General features: G+C 36.0%; 1 protein-coding gene across 14 annotated transcripts in view; it reads left to right on the top strand.

Annotated features, from left to right (window-relative positions):
• Positions 1-18978, top strand: part of LOC143244357 (queuosine-tRNA galactosyltransferase-like) — a 38763-nt gene that overhangs the window by 703 nt on the left and 19082 nt on the right. The window contains exons 1-4 of one of the 14 annotated variants that reach the window (XM_076488880.1): positions 828-1159; positions 4760-5060; positions 5633-5740; positions 9051-9167. In XM_076488880.1, the coding sequence (XP_076344995.1) occupies positions 5732-5740; positions 9051-9167 (126 nt within the window). In that variant the 5' untranslated portion in view covers positions 828-1159; positions 4760-5060; positions 5633-5731. Of the gene's footprint in view, positions 1-823; positions 1214-4759; positions 5061-5632; positions 5741-9050; positions 9168-18978 lie in introns of those variants that run through there. The other 13 variants (XM_076488882.1, XM_076488879.1, XM_076488883.1 and 10 more) reach the window with 13 other exon arrangements.

Raw genomic sequence — 18978 nt, 5'->3', positions numbered from 1 at the left:
ACGTTGTTTCTGGAATTTCATTGGTTACCTAATTACAGTGAGTGGAGCCAATAACGAATGACATATTGATTCCATCTCTGTTTCAATACGACACGTTCTGCTTTACTACAGAACGCCAATGATCACACACAACATGCATGCTGACGCTGAAACGAGACTAAGAAATCATTTTGAAGAAACTTGTCACTTCTTAAAAATGGCTTCGGCTTATTGGGCGGTAATAAGCAAAAAACCTCATTTTAAGAGCTGAAAATTGGCCTCGGCTTATTCGGCGATTCGGCTTATTAACCGGAAAATACGGTATATGGATATAAAACTAACCTAAATATTGTGAGATACTACTGGGCAAGTTTGTTGTTATTCTAATTGATGAAACAGTGTATTCTAATCCTTCAAAGGCCCGGCATGGCCAGGTGGTTAAGGCGCTCGATTCGTAATCTGAGGGACACGGGTTCGAATCCCCGTGGCACCAAACATGCTCGCCCTTTCAGCCGCAAGGTCGTTATAACGTTACGGTCAAACCTACTATTCGTTGGTAAAGAGTAGCTCAAGAGTTGGTGGTGGGTGGTTATGACTAGTTTCGCATTGCAAAATTAGAGACGGCCAGCACAGATAGCCCTCGTGTAGTTTTGTGCGAAATTCAAAACAAAATAAACGAAAGAGTCCTCTATTCCTTGTTGCTACAGAGTAAATATATTTTTCATGAGTCTGGATCACTATTAATGAAAGTGTCAATGATAATATTTCACAATTTACATACATTACTTTATACAATGGTATAAGCTGTATTATAAATATTTGAATCGGGTTTTGCCTGCTAGTGGGAGATTACTACCTCGGTGGTATAGGTTGAAACTACGAAATATTGAATAAACACTACGAAGTGAGGGAGTTAATACGTATTTCATCATTTAATGTGTAAAGGATAAATTATGTAGGTTATTGTGAGTTAGAGAGTGATTATTGTGTCTATATATGTATGTGCTGTATTTACCCATGATACAGTTACTCAGTGAATGACAGAATATGCAAGCAAGTTTGTTGTGAATGTTAGATAGGGAAAGTCTAAAAATAAAAATGAATAAAAGATAAACTAACAAGCTTGTTCAACGACAGGATACATTATGCCAGTTTATGCATCATTTAACAATAAAAGGAAGTAAGTGAAAATTTATTAACATGTGTATTGTTCAGGGATTCTTCGTTGTCAGTGGTAAGTTGACCATCAATTTAACGGTTAAAATACAGTTTGATTCTCGGCGAGTAATACAGCAGATTGTTCAGTATGGCTTTATGTTGAAACTAACAAATAATGATCAAGGTGTTGAGATTAATTTCTTAATTTTTGTTCTAACATTTTGTTTCAAAAATGTCGATTATACTTCTTTCACTACTTACACTACTGTGCAGTAACGAACGAGTTTGTACGTTAATAGAAGGTTTCACTAACTAAAAGTTTTATTGATTGGAGAAATTCGTGCGTATTATCTCAGTTTAAGGAACTTGTTTAATATTTCAATAAGCTGTTCCATAATTGCTTTAAATGTTTAAATCTCTTAAATAAATGTATATTTTATTTAAAATACCTCTTTATCTCATGATTGATATTTTAATTAATGTAAAAAATTTGTATAATTCCTCAGCTTTACCTCTATTACATACATACTTGTGCATCTAGTATCTACAAATAACTTCCTGATTGTTTATTCATTAACAGAAAGTGGAATAACTAGTACCTCTTTCTCAAGAAAAATACCTAAAATATTATAACTGTTATCTCAGTAGAGTGAAGTGCATGTGTTAGTGAAACATTGTTTTCCGGTGCATTTATGTTCTTAGAATGTTTTTCTAAAATTTAAATAATAAAATTGATAGCTTAGTTACTTGAACAATTTCATATTGTATAAACCAAACATACAGATTCTTTAAAATGATAATGTTAACAATAAAGATGTAAAGAAGTTTATTTATTCTCTTTGATAAATTACTCATACATTGTTATGAGATAGGTTTGTTTTTCCTTACTTGGTAATAACTAAAGGGATGCACTGAAAGGATATATGCTGAGATAAGTTCTTCATTATTTTGTTTCAGAGAAAGGGATGTCTGTGCTCATATTCATTCTTCATTTTAGGGTTTCACAGAAAAGCATGTACCAGAAGGTTTTCTTCTGAGGTTTGTTCTTTATTATGCTAGGTTTATAAGAAAAACATGCACAAGAAGATTTTTTGCTGAGGTCTATTTCACTACTTTATTTAAAAAGAAAAGATGTAACCTGAGGTCTTCTGCTGAGTTCTATTCTTCATATTTGGGTTGAAAGGGATCCACTAAAACGTCTGCTACTGATGTCCATTACAGACCACTTGGTTATGAAGAAAGTATGCACCAGAAGGTTTCATGTTGAGATCCATTCTTTATTTGTTTCAAGAAAAAATAGACCACAAGGTTTTATTAGTGGGTTCAAAGCTCTCACGTAGAAAATCTTCCATTTCTATTGAAAGCTTTACTTCAGCCTAAACTCAGGGTTGAGCATTTGGTAATCAGATGGATGAGTACCTAAATGGGCACTTCAATCATGTAAGAGAATCCTCCCTTAGCCATGTCCCAACCTCTCCTAAACTTAGTATATCTACCATGGTATCATACCATTTTCTTGTAACATTTTTGTAGCCATGCATTGTAATTTTCTAACTAAAGTGTGACATTTCTTCCCCAGTGTTATTTGTCTAGAAACTCCAAAGTCAATAACTTTCATATTTTCATTCATTACCAGTACATTTTTCTTTCTGATAATGCAATGGAAAAATGCAACAGACTTAAGAATCTCTAATCAGACAAGTATTTACCCTTCTCTTGACACAAAACTGATATGTAATGTCTGTCAGTGCATTGTCTTCTAGAAGCTATATTACTTCTCACAATTCTCCAAACTTGACCATGGGTTTATGGTTCTGCCAGGACCTCAGCACTGAAAATGCTGGATCCTATCCACCATCAGGGGCTTCGACTTTGCACTGGGGCCTTTTGTACTTCTCCAGTCCAAAGTTTGTACGTGGAGACCCATGAACCCCCTCTGTATATTCACAGTTTGCAACTGTCTCTTATGTATGCTTCCTAACTTTGCTCTTTATCACAGCATCCTACTTGGGGTTGCGTTTTCCATCCTCAGTGGGCCACACTTTTCTATAATAGAAAATCTGCCATTGCTCCTTTTAGCCTTTCGTATTTGGGCACAATCAGAAAAATTGGATATATCTTTGAATAGCGTAGCAGTGTCAACAGTTTGGCCTCTTCTACCATGGTTAATTACTATCCCCAACTGTGACCTATCTTTGGGTCATCTGAGAATGGCTGGTACTCCTTATTGGAAATATTGCTCTTTATTTGCTGAACATCTTTCAAACAATCCATCTGTTTCCACATATACAGATGGTTCAAAATCAGGTGACTATAGGTTCTGCCATGGTTTGTTACAATTTGGTTGTAGCACACAGAATCCCATCTACAGTATCTGTGTTCACTGCCAAATTGTATGCCATTTCTCTTGCCCTGAATCATATTGAAACTTTGCAATATATGAACTGTACGATCTATACTGATTCACTCAGCTGTCTATTAGCCCAGACATCATTCCATGTTAGTTACCATCCTGTTCTTATCAATATCCAAAACAAACTGGTCCATCTCTCTCTATCATTTATTTCTGTCCAGTTTTTTTGGATACCAGGTCATGTTGGTGTTTGTAGGAATGAGCTAGCTCACAGAGCGGCAAAGTTTACCTGCTCTGGCTCTATCGCCACTGTCCCTGTTCCATACATGGATTACAGTCCAGTTATCAAAACCCGACTATACAGCAGTTGGCAGTTGACCTGAAGTGAGCAACGAAATAATAAGTTTTTTTTCAAATCAAGGCTTTTTTAGCTCTTTGGCCATTTTGTTTCTGTAAAGACCGAATGGAGGAAGTTGTTTTGGCTAGGCTACGCATTGGTCACAGTTTTTTAACTCACCACTTCCTTTCATCTGGTACTGATGCACTAATGTGTGGTCTGTGGCACTCAGGTTACAATCGTATATATTTTATTATCATGCCATCGTTACAACCAAGTACGATGACACAATTTTAAACATATTTTTAAGGTAGGTTTGCCCTTGACATTAGCCGATGTCATAGGTGATACTGGCCGCCTCACTCATGTTTTTATATGTTTTTTAAGAGCCATTGGTGTTTTTAACGTAATTTAAGGTTTTTACTGGACCATACACTGTTTAGCATGATTTCTTTCACACATTTTAATTTTATTTTGACCTGAACCCAGGACTGGAAAGGTCAATTTCAGGTGACTCACAGCAAGTTAGAACTTAATGCTTTAGTCTTCCTGGCAGGTCTTAATTTTACATTTTTATGTATTTTTACTTTCATTTCCATATACAGTTATAGTATACTACATCTTGCTTGGCACAGATAGCTTAGTAGTTATGTGCCAATAAACAAGAAATACCTACCCACCTGCCTGAGTCTCTGGTTTGTCCAGAAAATTAATCTATTAGGATTGATTCACAGCTCTTAAGATTGAAAGGGAATACATGCATATCAGATTTCACAATTCAAAGAAATTTTGACTCTCTCTTTTAACAGTTTTTTACTCAAAATTAACTAAGAGTTGGTATATTATAATTTTGAAAAATATATTTAGTGTAATTTGCAAAGAAAAGTTTAAAAAAATATTTGAACTTTGTCTTGATCTCTGTGCATTTCCAGTTCCCTGAAGATAAAGTCCTTACAGTGTTTTAGAATTCCTCTGCCCATCACAGAGACCCTGAAACATTGATATTACTTTACTCCAAATAACTACTTCTAGAATTATTTCTTGAGAAGCTTTTATGATGTCACAGCAAATGGGTTGTATGGACAGTAATTCATGAATTTTAGCCTCCAAACAAGATACAACAAGTGGCTTAACCTGATTAGACAAAGTATTCTTGCATGTCCACATCACCACACAGAAAGCCCTCACTATTTATAGGTATTTCACACTTCTTGTGGCGACATGACTGCTTCAGTAAGTAAAGCTAAGTAACAGATATAAATAATTGATAAAAGTAAAACAAGTTGTACCAAAACTATAATATGAGATCGATTTTCTGATTAATATTTATGAAATCCAGTTTTTATCTCTCTCGTGTTTTTCACCAGTTTTTTTTTATGTAATAGCTTATAATAATGTCCTGTATAAATGTGAATAGGATAGACATAGGGCTGTTGTATGTATAGGCTTTACCAGTGTTGGAACTGTCTTTGACTTGTATACAGTATTTTTGTACATACAATCCAACTTTCTGTTTGGTTTCCCAGTAACTATAAACAACTTGTAAAAGCTAAGATACTGAACAAACCATCAATATCTTATTTATCTCTAACATTATTGAAGTGATTTTGATTAAGTTTGAGATAAACTTAAGTTTCTATGAGTTGGTATAAGATAAGTGCATCGTCTAAATTTTCTCACGTGTAAAGTAATAGAATTACATTCAATGGATCTCTATAATGTAAAAGTTGCACTTATTTTGGTTGTTTTTTCATAATTTTGAAATAAAATAATGGAAGTTTGAATGTACGATTTTCTTTTTCTAGTTATTGGTCCATGTGAAAAGAACAGTAAGAAACACGATACCCAGATTAATATACAGTCTTTACTAGATACGTAATGTTCTCATTTGTGAGATTTGTATCATGGACGTGGTAAGTTATAGCAGCTATACAAAATTTCAGGTATCCTTAACTAATCAACTTATGTTTTAGTAAGGGAAAAACTAAACTGCTTAATATGTCATTTACCTTCCAGCATACCACTATATTAACAATTGTAACATATTTTACTATTTTACAGTATAAAGAACTTCATTGTTACCTTTGTAAACAAATAAAATAGGGGAACCCTTGATTTTCCCAAAATACATAACGTGGTCAGAGGGATGAAATAATGTATCACATGCATATACAATTTATATACATATATGTATATGTCATTGGCATTGTTCATTTATTCTCCTTGTACAGGTATAGTCAAATAACTTCTCAAACAACTTTTTATAACAATAAGATATTTATATTTCATTACCATACAGAGTTAAGATATTCCTAGAATAAAGTTTATCGTGCATAAACATTCTGCTAAATACTACCATTGTGTGCACACAACTTCTCTGCATAAAATAAAGTTTAGGTCCAAAACTTATAGGACAACACTTTACATGGTATAATGTACTTACTTACCGTCCCGTATATACTCAATTAAGAGTTTAACCAGTATTGCTGAAACTGTTGTTTACTTGCTTGTTTCAATGCCGAGGATGCATATTAAGCTGTTCATGGTGGTATTGAATAAACATGTTAGATGTATTGTAGTCTGATTTCCAACAGGATAAGCATATTAAGTATTGATTTTGTTCTTTTACGAACATAAATCATTTCCAAGAGAAATATGTGAGCATGAGAATTGTTGGGTTGTTGAATTTTTTTATCATGCTACTAAATTATATCTGAATTTGTTGGAGCACTAATAAATGTTCTATTTTATTTCTATAGATCTTGTAATTTAATCAACTTCTTAATACAATGACTAAAAAAAACTTGTTTTCTGTAAGATTTTGTATGATTATGATGACGAGAAAACCCACTTGTAGAGAAATGTATATGTAACTAGTTTCCATCTGCATTATCGAGATCAGTGACAGAAACTAAAATTAATCTGTGGGTCATATGTCATTCTCCTGGGTTAAAAGACTTTAACCAGCCAGATTTTATACTTTTTTGTAACAATGAATTGTATGTGAAACAAGCTGAAGGTGTAACAAGTTTCTCCACTGGGGATTTAAAAAAACAAGTACACATATGCAAAAATAAATAAATAGTGCAAGTTTGCTTTATTTTCTCAGCAACAGTGTTTCTAAACTGTGCCTACTGTTATCGTTTACAAATAGCATTGATTCTGACAATCCATAAGTGATGATGTTTACGGTTAGGGAAACCTCGGTTGACCTGGAAGAAGCTCGGTGCACTCATGGACCACTTATCTGTGCTGGATTCCTGAGATAATATAAAAATTTATCAACTTTAGTAGTTTGTAAATTTCTTTAGAAATTTGTCAGATATTTAAAAAATAATCTGAAGGAACTAATAGAATGTGTGGTAAAGTGAACAGTTACACAAAACATACAAATACATATTTGTATGAAGCTACACATATCTCAAGCACTGTAAACAGATTTCTGTATTAATAATGTATATGTCTAACATTTCATATTGTCAAAAGTTTTCATTTATTTTAAAAAGATAGAAGATTTATATAATATTTAATTTTTTGGGTAAACACTGCTGGCCGAAATCTTAAGGCCAATGAACATAAAGAAAAAATATGCATTTTGCATTGTTAGACTCAACCACTTATTTGATTAAGCTTCGAAAGATGAAAATAAAAAAGGGAAAATGAAAATAAAAAACTTTTTAGCATTTAATAGGGAAAATACGAACACTATGAAATTAACCTAAATACTAGCTGGTCAAACGTTAAGACCATACTGAAACAAAGCGTTAATCGGTAAACACGTAACAAAATTTAGTCATTTGTGTTCAAGAATTAGCATTTTCAACATCTCCCACTGACATCTCCTGTGTTACATTGGGTAAAAACATGGCAAAGGCTGAAACGTTGACAGAGTTTGAACATGGCAGGATTGTTGAGCTGCAAAGGTCTCTCTTAATGTGCCGTTGCTGGTGAGATTGGGCGTAGTAAAACTACTGTTGCAAATTTCTTAAAAGACCCTGAAGGATAATGAGAATTTCAAGTGGTTGGTCCAAGGAAATTTTGCCGGCATTGAGAAGGAGGATTCAACGGGTTATCTGGCAAGAGACATCAGCCGATCGTCAAATCAGATTAGGGCCCTTACGGACACGGAATGCTGCTCAAGAACAATAAGACGGCATCTACGAGAGAAAGGCTTTAAAAAACTGTAAATGTCTCCAACGGTCACATCTCCTTCCACACCACGAAACAGCTCGGTTAAACTTTGCTGAGAAGCACCAAACATGAGACTAGTAAAGTGGAAGAAGGCTTTGTTCTCTGATGAGAAAAACTTAACCTTGATGGTCCAGATGGCTTCCAATGTTACTGGCATGATAAGGATATCCCATTGGAGACATTTTCTAATGACACAGTGGAGGAAGTTCCATCATGATCTGGGGTGCTTTCTTCTTACATGGAACAATGGAGCTTCAGGTTATACAGGGGTGTCAAACAGCAGCTGGCTACATTGGCATATTGAAGAGAGCATCCTTATTCACTGAAGGCCCTCGCTTGTGTGGAAATGACTGGATCTTTCAGCAGGACAATGCTGCAATCCACAATGCCTGTAGGACAAAGGACTTTTTCATTGCGAATAACATGATTCTTTTGGACCACCCAGCGTGTTCGCCTGAACTGAACCCCATTGAAAATGTTTGGGGGTGGATGGCAAGGGAAGTCTATAGAAATGGACGTCAATTCCAAACAGTGCATGATCTTTATAAAGCCATCTTTACCACTTGGAATAACTTTGAAGCCAGCCTTCTACAAATGCTTATACCAACCATGGCAAAGTGGATGTTTGCAGTTATTTACAATGACAGCCGTGTAACTCACTACTGAGATCTCTTGTTGGGCATTTCCTACCCTGTTTAGGACTTCTTTTTGGTATGGTCTTAAACTTTTGACCAGCTAGTATTTAGGCTAATTTCATAGTGTTAACATTTTTCCTATTAAATGCTAAAAACATTTATTTTTAGGTTGCCTTTTCATATTTTTATCTTTTGAAGCTCTACTCAAATAAATGGTTGAGTGTAAAAATGCAAAATGCATATTTTTTCTTTATGTTCATTGGCCATAAGATATTGGCCAACAGTATATATTGTTTTTAATTTTTAAGAATACCATCTACTCTCCAATATGCTCTATATTCTTTGGTAAAAAAAACACAGATGGTTTATTTGCTTGTTTGTGTATGTGTGGTTACAGTCAATTATCCTGCCTATTCACAATGCCGAAAAGTGGTTAAATGACTGTTTGAAATCTGTAGCAGATCAAACGTTTACAGGAAAAATGGAATTGTCCATTTTTAACGATAGTTCTACGGTGAGTTATTTCTTTTGCTATAAACTTTATTTCATAAGAAAAAAGTTACTTCATGCCAAGACAGTTTGTAATCTTTACTAGTTTGTGTGTTTTGTGATACTGATGTTAAGCCTATTGGGCATAAGCCTATTCCATTAATAATTAGTGGCTTTGTGATTTTTAAAGTTACTAATATTTTTAACTGTGGAACTGTTGCTGGTTTATTTATATTAAAATAATAATAAAAGAACCAGTTTTAAAACAAGTTTCAAAATTAAGATTTTAACATAATACAAACAGGAGTGTTTTTAATTACTTTACAGTATATATTGTTATCATTATTATTTCTCCTTGGTGTGGATTCCTGAACGTGGTGAGGGGACCTCCCAGGGAAGGTTCTATTTTTCAGGTTACCTCCTCTGGGATCTAAACATCCACCCATGTGTTTGCCGTGCGTGGCGACCCGTGAAGGGGAGGAGAGGATCCTGGTGGTTGAGGGGTCCAACTCTAATACACCACTTTGGCCTTGAATTCCTGTAGACGGGTAGCCTTTAGGTGGCCCCCCTTGGGCCACTCAGCTGGTCCACTTGGGCTAGAGTCAACCAAGTACCACTGTTGGAAGTTCTTAACAGGTGATGTGCACATTGTATCTGATGCTAGTGTTTGGGTATAGTGCTCATGAAACCCTGATGTTGCTGCAGTGTCCTTGCTTGATATTGTAGTACGTCCTCTTGTAGGGCTCTATCATGGGTGGGGTCAGTGGGCACCGAAAATTTCTGTTTTTCCTATGGATCCTCCTAATAAACATTTAAATAAAATAGTTAAAAAACAGTCAATAGGTAAATGACCACATCATGAAGACTCTGATCAGCAATCTTCAACATCTGTACCACCAGTTGTACCTCATTTTCTCATCCTACATTCTCTTTTAGAGAAACCTTTAGGGCAAGTGCCCCCTTTTTTTATTCAGAAGGGACTGGAGGGACTTGCTACTCTCCAAAGTCAGTAAAGAAGCTTCAATCTAGAGACATATTGGTTGAAACATCCACATCTCAACATAGTGAACTCCTCTTGAATTCAAAGGCAATTGGGGATATACCTATTGAGGTTAACCTCATGCTACTTTAAATTCATCACGAGGAATTATTGTTGAGAGGGATTTGAAGAACATCCCCGAGTCAAAGATTCTCCCTGGTTTCTCTACTCAAGGAGTTTCTGCAGTGACACGCATCTCCACTCACAAAGATGGAGTTACACTACCGACAAATATCCTCATTTTGACATTTACATCACCACGTTATCTTAATTGCAGGGTACAGCCATACATTCCAAACCCTCTTCAATGTTTCCAGGGTCAGAGGTTCTGTCACTCAAAGACGTCATGTCGTGGTTCCCTGACATGTACTCGTTGTGGTGGCAAGGACCACGATGCCTATGAGTGTGAAATGGACCCACATAGTGTCAATTGCAATGGTTCTCACCCTTCCTACTTTTGTTCTTGCCCTAAATGGTTGGAGGAAAAAGAAGTGCAGCGTTTGAAAACGATTCATAACATTACTTATCCTTAGGCTCGAAAATTGCTGTCCACCACTTCATCTCGGACATATGCTGCTGCACTTTGTCCCACGACTACAGTGGGAGTGCAGACAGATCTCTCTGTGCCTTCAAGAGAATCATTCTCAAAACAAATGAAAAGCCTTTTGACCTCCATGGTTAAAAGAGTTGATGAATTAACTTCTACACCCATCTCTGTTCCTCCCACACTTTCCAACAAACCCCATGACCCACATCCTTTGGTTCCAAGTACAGGCATTTCTTCAGATACATCTTTTTCTCTCACCCCAAGATGCAAAACAGTCATTTGTTTGTGTCTTCAGTCACTGGAATCCCCTTCCAACAACAAAGACCTGCCCAATCAACCTAGGGCAGGATCCATGGAGGTCGATAGACCTCCCTCGAATAAAGAAGTAAAGAAAAAAGACGTGGTCATAAACAGAAGGGTTCTCCAGCCAATTTGCCAATATGTCATTAAAATTGGCCACATTGATTCAATGGAACTGTTGAGGTTTACTGTCTAATCTGGATGACATCAAAACACTGATTGCTTCCTACCATCCTGTATGTCTTTCCTTACAGGAAACATTTCTGAAACCTGCTGATACAGTCACCTTTTGGCAATTTTCTCTGTAGAGAAATGACAGGCTGTGTGATGGATGAGTACATGGAGGTGTGGTACTGTTGGTTGATCAGCATGTGCCCACCCTGTCTTTGTCACTCAACACACCCTTGGAGGCTGTAGCCATCCGTGTTTCCATGGGTCATACCATCACTGTTTGTTCTCTCTACCTGTCACCTGGAGAGACATATGATCAATCAGACCTTGATGATCTCATTGAACAGTTGCCATCTCCCTTTCTAATCCTGGGGAAATTTAATGGACATCATCTCCTCTGGGGAAGTGCTGTTATTGATAGGAGGGGTCCCTCTGTAAAACGTATGCTCTCTGATCACAACCTTTCTCTTTTCAATACTGGTTCTCCAACTTATTTCCATGCACCTAGTCAGTCCTTTACTGCTATTGATCTCTCAGTTTGCTCCCCTTCATTATTCTCCCATTTTTTATGGATGGTTGACAATAATCCACTAGGCAGTGATCATTTTCCTATACATTTGAGAGAGACAAGCCATGGTCAGTGCCATTCAACCAGCATGCCCCAGTGGAAACTGGATCAGGCAGACTGGTCCACTTTCACTGCTCTCGCAGAACTTGATCCTGTCATTATCTGTCAGCCATCAATAGACAACTGTGTGGCAGCAGTAACTGACTGTATTATACAAGCAGCTGCTCAATGAATTCCTAAAACCTCGACACTTTTTTCACTATATCCTCATCTGTGGCGGAATCCTGCCTGCTCCATGGCATGGAAAGCTCAAAAACGGGCCTGTGATACTTTCTGTAGACATCCCACACTTTTAAACGGCATCGATTTCCAGCGGGCCTGTGCAAATGCTAGATGGGTAAGACGTCAAAGCCAGAAGGAATCTTGGATTAAGTTCACAACTGGTATATCTTCTACCACCAGTTCCAAAGAAGTAGCTGATATCCAGAGCATCGCCGATACTCTAGGTGAAAGCTTTTGCCAGGTATCTAGCACTTCTGCTTGTTCCTTCACCTCCTTGGCCATCAAGACTCCAGCAGAGTGATCACGTCTTTCCTTTCAAACTGATTGTCTCTATGACTATAATTGTCCCTTTACACTGGTGGAACTGAAACTGGCCCTTCATCGGTCTGGCAGTACATCTGTTGGACAAGATGATGTACACCATGACATACTGCACCATCTATCTCCTGCTTCTCTTGATATTCATCTAATTGTTTTTAACTAGATCTGGCAGGAGAATGTTTTTCCTAATGTCTGGTGCCAGGCTATTACCTTACTTTTCTCTAAGCCTGGAAAAGATCCCAAGATTCCTTCAAACTACCATCCAGTTGCTTTGATGAGCTGTCTCTGTAAGACCTTAGAGAGGATGGTTAATGCTCATCTTGTTTGGTTCCTTGAATCAAATAACCTTCTCTCTCCCACCCAATATGGGTTCCGACGACAGCACTCTACCATGGACCACCTGATTCGACTTGAAACGTCAGTCAGAGAAGCCTTTCTCAAATGACAACATCTTGTATCAATATTCTTTGACATTGAAAAGGCTTATAACACAACATAAAGGTATGGCATTTTGTGAGACCTCCATATATTTGGGTTATGTGGCCCTTTATCCATTTTTGTTAAAAATTTTTCCTTAGAAAAGAACAGGAAAGTGTCGAACCCACATGAACTTGGAGTCCCTCAGGACTGTATTTTGAGTGTCATACTTTTCGGTATAAAGATTAATGCCATCACTGAACAACTCCCTCTCACTGTTGCAAACAGGCTCTATGTCGATGACTTTCACATCTCATGTCAGTCGTCGAACATGAGATATATTGAGCGGCAACTACAAACTGCCCTCGATCATGTACTGAAGTGGCTAACAGTAAACGGCTTTAATATCTTTCTCTCTAAAACTGTTTGCATGCACTTTTGCCACCAAGGGGGTATTCACCCTCATCCTGAACTCCGTATCAGTGAAGTTTTGCTGTCTGTGGTCCCTGAGACCAGGTTCTTGGGGTTTATCTTTGACTGTAAGCACTGAACATTCTCTGTGTCCTCTCTACCACTAGTTGGGGAGCAGATCGATGTTCTATGTTAAGGATATAAACTATGGGTCATTAGTCTATGGCTATGCCAGGACCTCGGCCTGGAACATTGTGTACCCTATTCATCATCAGGAACTTGGGCTCTGAACTGGGGCTTTCTGCACCTCCCCAGTTCAGAGCTTATACGTAAAGTCTCATTCTTTGCACCTTCACCATCTGCAACTGACTTTACTATATTCTTCAAAACTTCGTATCCCTACCAAAGTATCCCATCTGGGTTTGTGTTTTCTGCAATTGCTCCTTTTTGGCCTCTTCATCCAGGCGCAGTTGGATGAATTGGGTCTGTCTTTAGATAACATTGCAGTATCCACTGGTTAGCCCATTCCATCATGACTTATTACAGTCCCCAAATGTGACCTTTCTTTAAGTCATCTGAGAAGAGCAGATACTCCTGATTGGAAGTACTGTCTTTTATTTACTGAACATCTTTCAAACAATCTTTCCATTCCAATTTATATGAATGTTTCCAAATCAGGTGACTCTATGGGCTATGCCATGGTTTGTTGCAGTTCAGTGGTTGCGTGCAGAACCCCCTCTTCAGCTTTTGTGTTCACTGCTGAACTGTATGCCATTTCTCTTGCCCTGATCATATTAAAGCTAAGCAGTACTCCAACTACCACTATTTATACTCACTTGCTTAGTTCTCTACTGCCCCTGGAATTGCTTAACATTGGTTTACACCCTGTTCTCGCTGATGTTCAAAACCGACTGGCCCATTTTCTCTTTAACATCTGCTTCTATCTAGTTTTCATGGATACCAGGCCACGTTGGTATTTGCAGGAATGAGCTTGTAGATACGGCAGCTAAATCTATCTGCTCTGGTGCTATCACCTCAGTGCATATTCCATACATGGACTATGGTCCTGTATTAAAGGCTCAGCTCTGTGCCAGCTGGCAGTCGACTTTGAGTGAGCAACACGAAACAAAGCTTTTCCAAATAAAACCCTATATTGGACTTTAGCTGTCTTGCTTCCATAAGGATTGGAAGGAGGAAGTTGTTCTAACTAGACTACGCATTGGTCACAGTTTTTTAACTCGTTGTTTTATTTTATCTGGAACTGATGCACCAGTGTGTAGTTTGTGTAACACTCAAATCACTGTAAGCCACATCTTACTTTCTTGCCATTGTTATGACTCTCAATGACATCACCATTTTAAACATGTTCTGACCCAAGATTTGTCCATAACATTAGACAGTGTTATTGGTGATGGTGACACTGTACACCTTGATAAACTTTTTAGTTTTTTAAAGGCCATTAATCTTTTTAATGTCATTTAAATGTTTTATATTTATTCATTAAACCTTTTTTTATTGTGATTCCCTTTTAAGAATCACAATCTCGCTAGTTCGATTTGAAATTAGAAAAGGGCCGTAACATTAAATAATTCGACACCAGGACTGGAAAGGCCAACTTCAGGTGACTGACAGTGGTTTTTGTACTCACCTTTTAGTCTTCCTGGTGGGTTTTGATAATTAACATTATGCTACAGAAAGTCCTTTACAACTTCTCTTACTGTAGTTTCTCTCTTAATATTGTAGACTGGATGTCAACATTGGTTTTATGCTATTTATGTTTTTAAATGCTGTTTTGTTTTACCTTCATCTCCTTTTATGAATTTTACAACATTTACTTTACTTTTACCTTTATCCAGACATTTGGTGCAGATAGCCTAGCTGATTTGTGGCATAAAACACTAAATCAACCAACCAGTCATTATTATTTTAATGTATTCTGTCATTGTACAGGTTCTTTTGGATAATTTGATAATGTCCATCCCAGTCCTTGTAAAGAAATTGTTCCTTTAGGGTCATTCCATGTGAAATCATCCAGATTTTGGAAAAATTTCCAGGTGATCCCCTCAGAATGCCTTGAAAAAATTCATGTGCTCATCTACACATATAATAAAAAATTGCCAAATATTAGATCAATATCTCTAATAGTTTCTGATTTACAGCCCTGTAAAATTTAATTTTTTTTTATTTTTGGCAAATTCATTTTCAGGCAACTTTGGCTGCTTAAAGCTGCAAGAGTCATGGTAGTAGAAGGCTGAAATTTGTTACACTGACTAAATTAATCTCACAGAATTCATAAATGATCTCAAACCAATTTTATCTCTTTTAGGATTTGCATAGTGAGGCTGTAAAATCACCTGAAAACCCAAAATCGTAGAAAACATTGGTATATATAAAAAGCCATATCTCTAAGACTTAATATGATACAAAGCTGAATTTGTTTTTCTAATTTCCTATAACATATCAGTTGATGAATCAGCAATTGTTGTAATTAAGTCTATTAGATCTAAAAAAAACCATTTCAATTCAGGTGTGTTACTGTGTGCAAATATATCCATACAATTTTGAAATAATTTATGAATCCAATTGAAATATTCTAATCAGCCTTTACCATATATTCTTACATCTCTGAACATGATCTTCAAAAAAATCAAGGTTGTGAAAAATAATAAATTATCAAATTTAAATGTCTCTGGTATGTACCATTGGGCAAAGGACCAGATTCAGAGCATTCAGTTCTTTCTTGCCAATCAGGAATCGTGTGAAGTTTGATCTACTTGAGCACTATGAAAAATGCAAAACTGTGGCAGGTATTAGGTCACATCATAGCTTTATTCCCCACTCTACCAACAAATTGTATATGAGAAGGCTATCAGATGATGATGTGTACACAGTTGTAACTGTTGGTAGTAACAGTGAAAGTGATGCTGCTGCAGCTAAAATCGGGTCTAATGATAGCAATGACAATTATCAGCCAGGGAAATGTATGGCAAGCATATACGATCATGAATGGTATGTGAGAAACATAAAAGATAGATCAGATGAATATTCCAATGTGTTGGTGTCATTTACGAAGAAATCAAGAAACAAACTTTATAAAGGTCATGTAAAGATGAAAGCTGGATTCCTTTCCAACATATTCTTTGTCTGATAAGAGCACCTACCATTGCAAGGCAGAAGTGCTTGCCACTATGTTCTAAGTTAAAGTTATCTCAACATAATCAAACTCAAATTTCAGAAATTTATTCAAGCTGTCTGAACAAAGCAATGTTTATTTGATGTTGTTAAGGCTAATTTATCGCCAAAGCAGTTTTTGAAACATTTCATTGTCATGATTATTGCAGTTTGGTGTGACAATAATCTTTCTCAGTTATCCCCTGTTGTAGCACTGTGCTTTTTGTGTCTGATTTACCTTTGTATTTATTATATTATGAATCTTAAACTCAGCCATATCTGCATAACTGTAATGCATACACAATATATTTGCATTGCCATGTGATCTAACTAGCTATGCCAATAAACTTGCTCAGAAATGAATTAATTCTTTCTTGTTTCTTATAACTTCATTAATTAACATTGTGAAAGGCTGGTTAGAATATTTCAGTGGGATTCATAAGATTCTGACAGGTATTTTCCAAAATTGTATGGATATATTTGCACACAGTAACACACCTGAACTGAATTTTTTTAAAATAAAAAATGTATGGTCAGAGGATACTTTAAAAAATTATGACTCAAAGAAGGTTGAACACCATCCTGATTTTTTTTGTGGTTCATATTCAGAGATGTAGGAATATATGGTAAAAATCTGAAAAGGCTGAATAACTGGTGACATAGTCAAACTGTGGCCCAAAGTAGGGCTATTTTTAGCTAAATCATAAAAAGTTGCATCAGCTAAATTTTTTTACAGGAGATCTAACTTACTTTTAATTACAACAATTACTGATTTATCAACTGATATGTTATAGGAAATTAGAAAATCAAATTCAGTTTTGTATCATATTAAGTCTTAGAGCTATAGCTTTTTATATAAACCAATGTTTTTTACGATTTTGGGTTTTCAGATGATTTTACAGCCTCACTATGCAAATCCTAAAAAGAGATAAACTTGGTTTGAGATCATTTATGAATTCTGCAAGATTAATTTAGTCAGTGTAACAAATTTCAGCCTTCTACTACCATGACTCTTGCAGCTTTAAGCAGCCAAAGTTGCCTGAAAATGAAGTTGCCAAAAATAAAAAAAAATTAAATTTTACAGGGCTGTAAATCAGAAACTATTAGAGATATTGATCTAATCTTTGGCAATTTTTCATAATATGGTAGATGAGAACATGTGAATGTTTTCAAGGCATTCTGTGGGGGTCACCTGCAGCTCCTTGGATGATTTGACATGGAATGACCCTTTAGTGTTGTTTGTTACTACGTTTTCCTCATAAACAATATTATTATTAAAACTAATGTAAACCTAAACTTACAAATAAACTTGCATGTAAAACTTCCTTGCCAATATACCAATGACAAAAATGCTGTTTAACTCAACAAATAATTGAAGTGCAGGTAATTGATAAACAGTAATTCTCATTCAGTCACTAACCAATACTGAACGTATAAACTAAATTATTTAGCAATTCAGCCTTTGTAATCTCATTTTTACAAAGTGCACAAATAGATCATCGTGTAATGACTAGTATTTAACATGTAGCTTATAACAGTGTTATTATACTAGCTTATTTACAAGAATATTAATTTTACCTGTCAGATCAAATACATGTTTATCTGTTATACAATGATTGTAAAAAATATTTTTTGTTCAATCTCTCCTAAACAGTTTTCACCCCCAAATTAATCTGAAACAAATACTATAAAATAATCTATAGACAGTACAATGTTTTTAATATATCACCAGGTATCCAGAATTCATACAAATTTACACCCTGTTTGAACACAAACTTTCTTTTATCTGTTTTGTAGCTGTTACTTATTGAACTCACAAACAAATCAATCCTTTTACACCATTATGTTGTCATAAATTGTCTTTTACACCTTTACATTGTCATAAATTTCTCTTACACCTTTACATTGTCATAAATTCTCTTACACCTTTACATTGTCATAAATTGTCTCTTACACCTTTACATTGTCATAAATTGTCTCTTACACCTTTACATTGTCATAAATTGTCTCTTACACCTTTACGTTGTCATAAATTGTCTCTTACACTGTTACGTTGTCATAAATTGTGTCTTTTACACCGTTACGTTGTCATAAATTGTGTCTTTTACGCCGTTACGTTGTCATAAATTGTGTCTTTAACGCCGTTACGTTGTCATAAATTGTGTCTTTAACGCCATTACGTTGTCATAAATTGTGTCTTTAACGCCGTTACGTTGTCATAAATTGTGTCTTTAACGCCGTTACGTTGTCATAAATTGTGTCTTTAACGCCGTTACGTTGTCATAAATTGTGTCTTTAACGCCGTTACGTCGTCATAAATTGTGTCTTTAACACCCTTACGTCGTCATAAATTGTGTCTTTAACACCCTTACGTCGTCATAAATTGTGTCTTTAACACCCTTACGTCGTCATAAATTGTGTCTTTAACACCCTTACGTCGTCATAAATTGTGTCTTTAACACCGTTACGTCGTCATAAATTGTGTCTCTCCTAGGCTGGTTAAGCTGTAAAAAAAGTTCAAATTTGAAAGCTATTGGGTTAGTAAGGAACACTTCATTGCTTTCTTTTATTTCCTTAAAATTTTTGTGTAATTAGTCAATAATAATTTT

Source organism: Tachypleus tridentatus, chromosome 2, assembly GCF_004210375.1.
Source record: "Tachypleus tridentatus isolate NWPU-2018 chromosome 2, ASM421037v1, whole genome shotgun sequence".
NCBI lineage: Eukaryota > Metazoa > Arthropoda > Merostomata > Xiphosura > Limulidae > Tachypleus > Tachypleus tridentatus.
The sequence above is the reverse complement of the archived record's forward strand: the minus strand, read 5'-3'. Positions and strand labels throughout refer to the sequence as shown.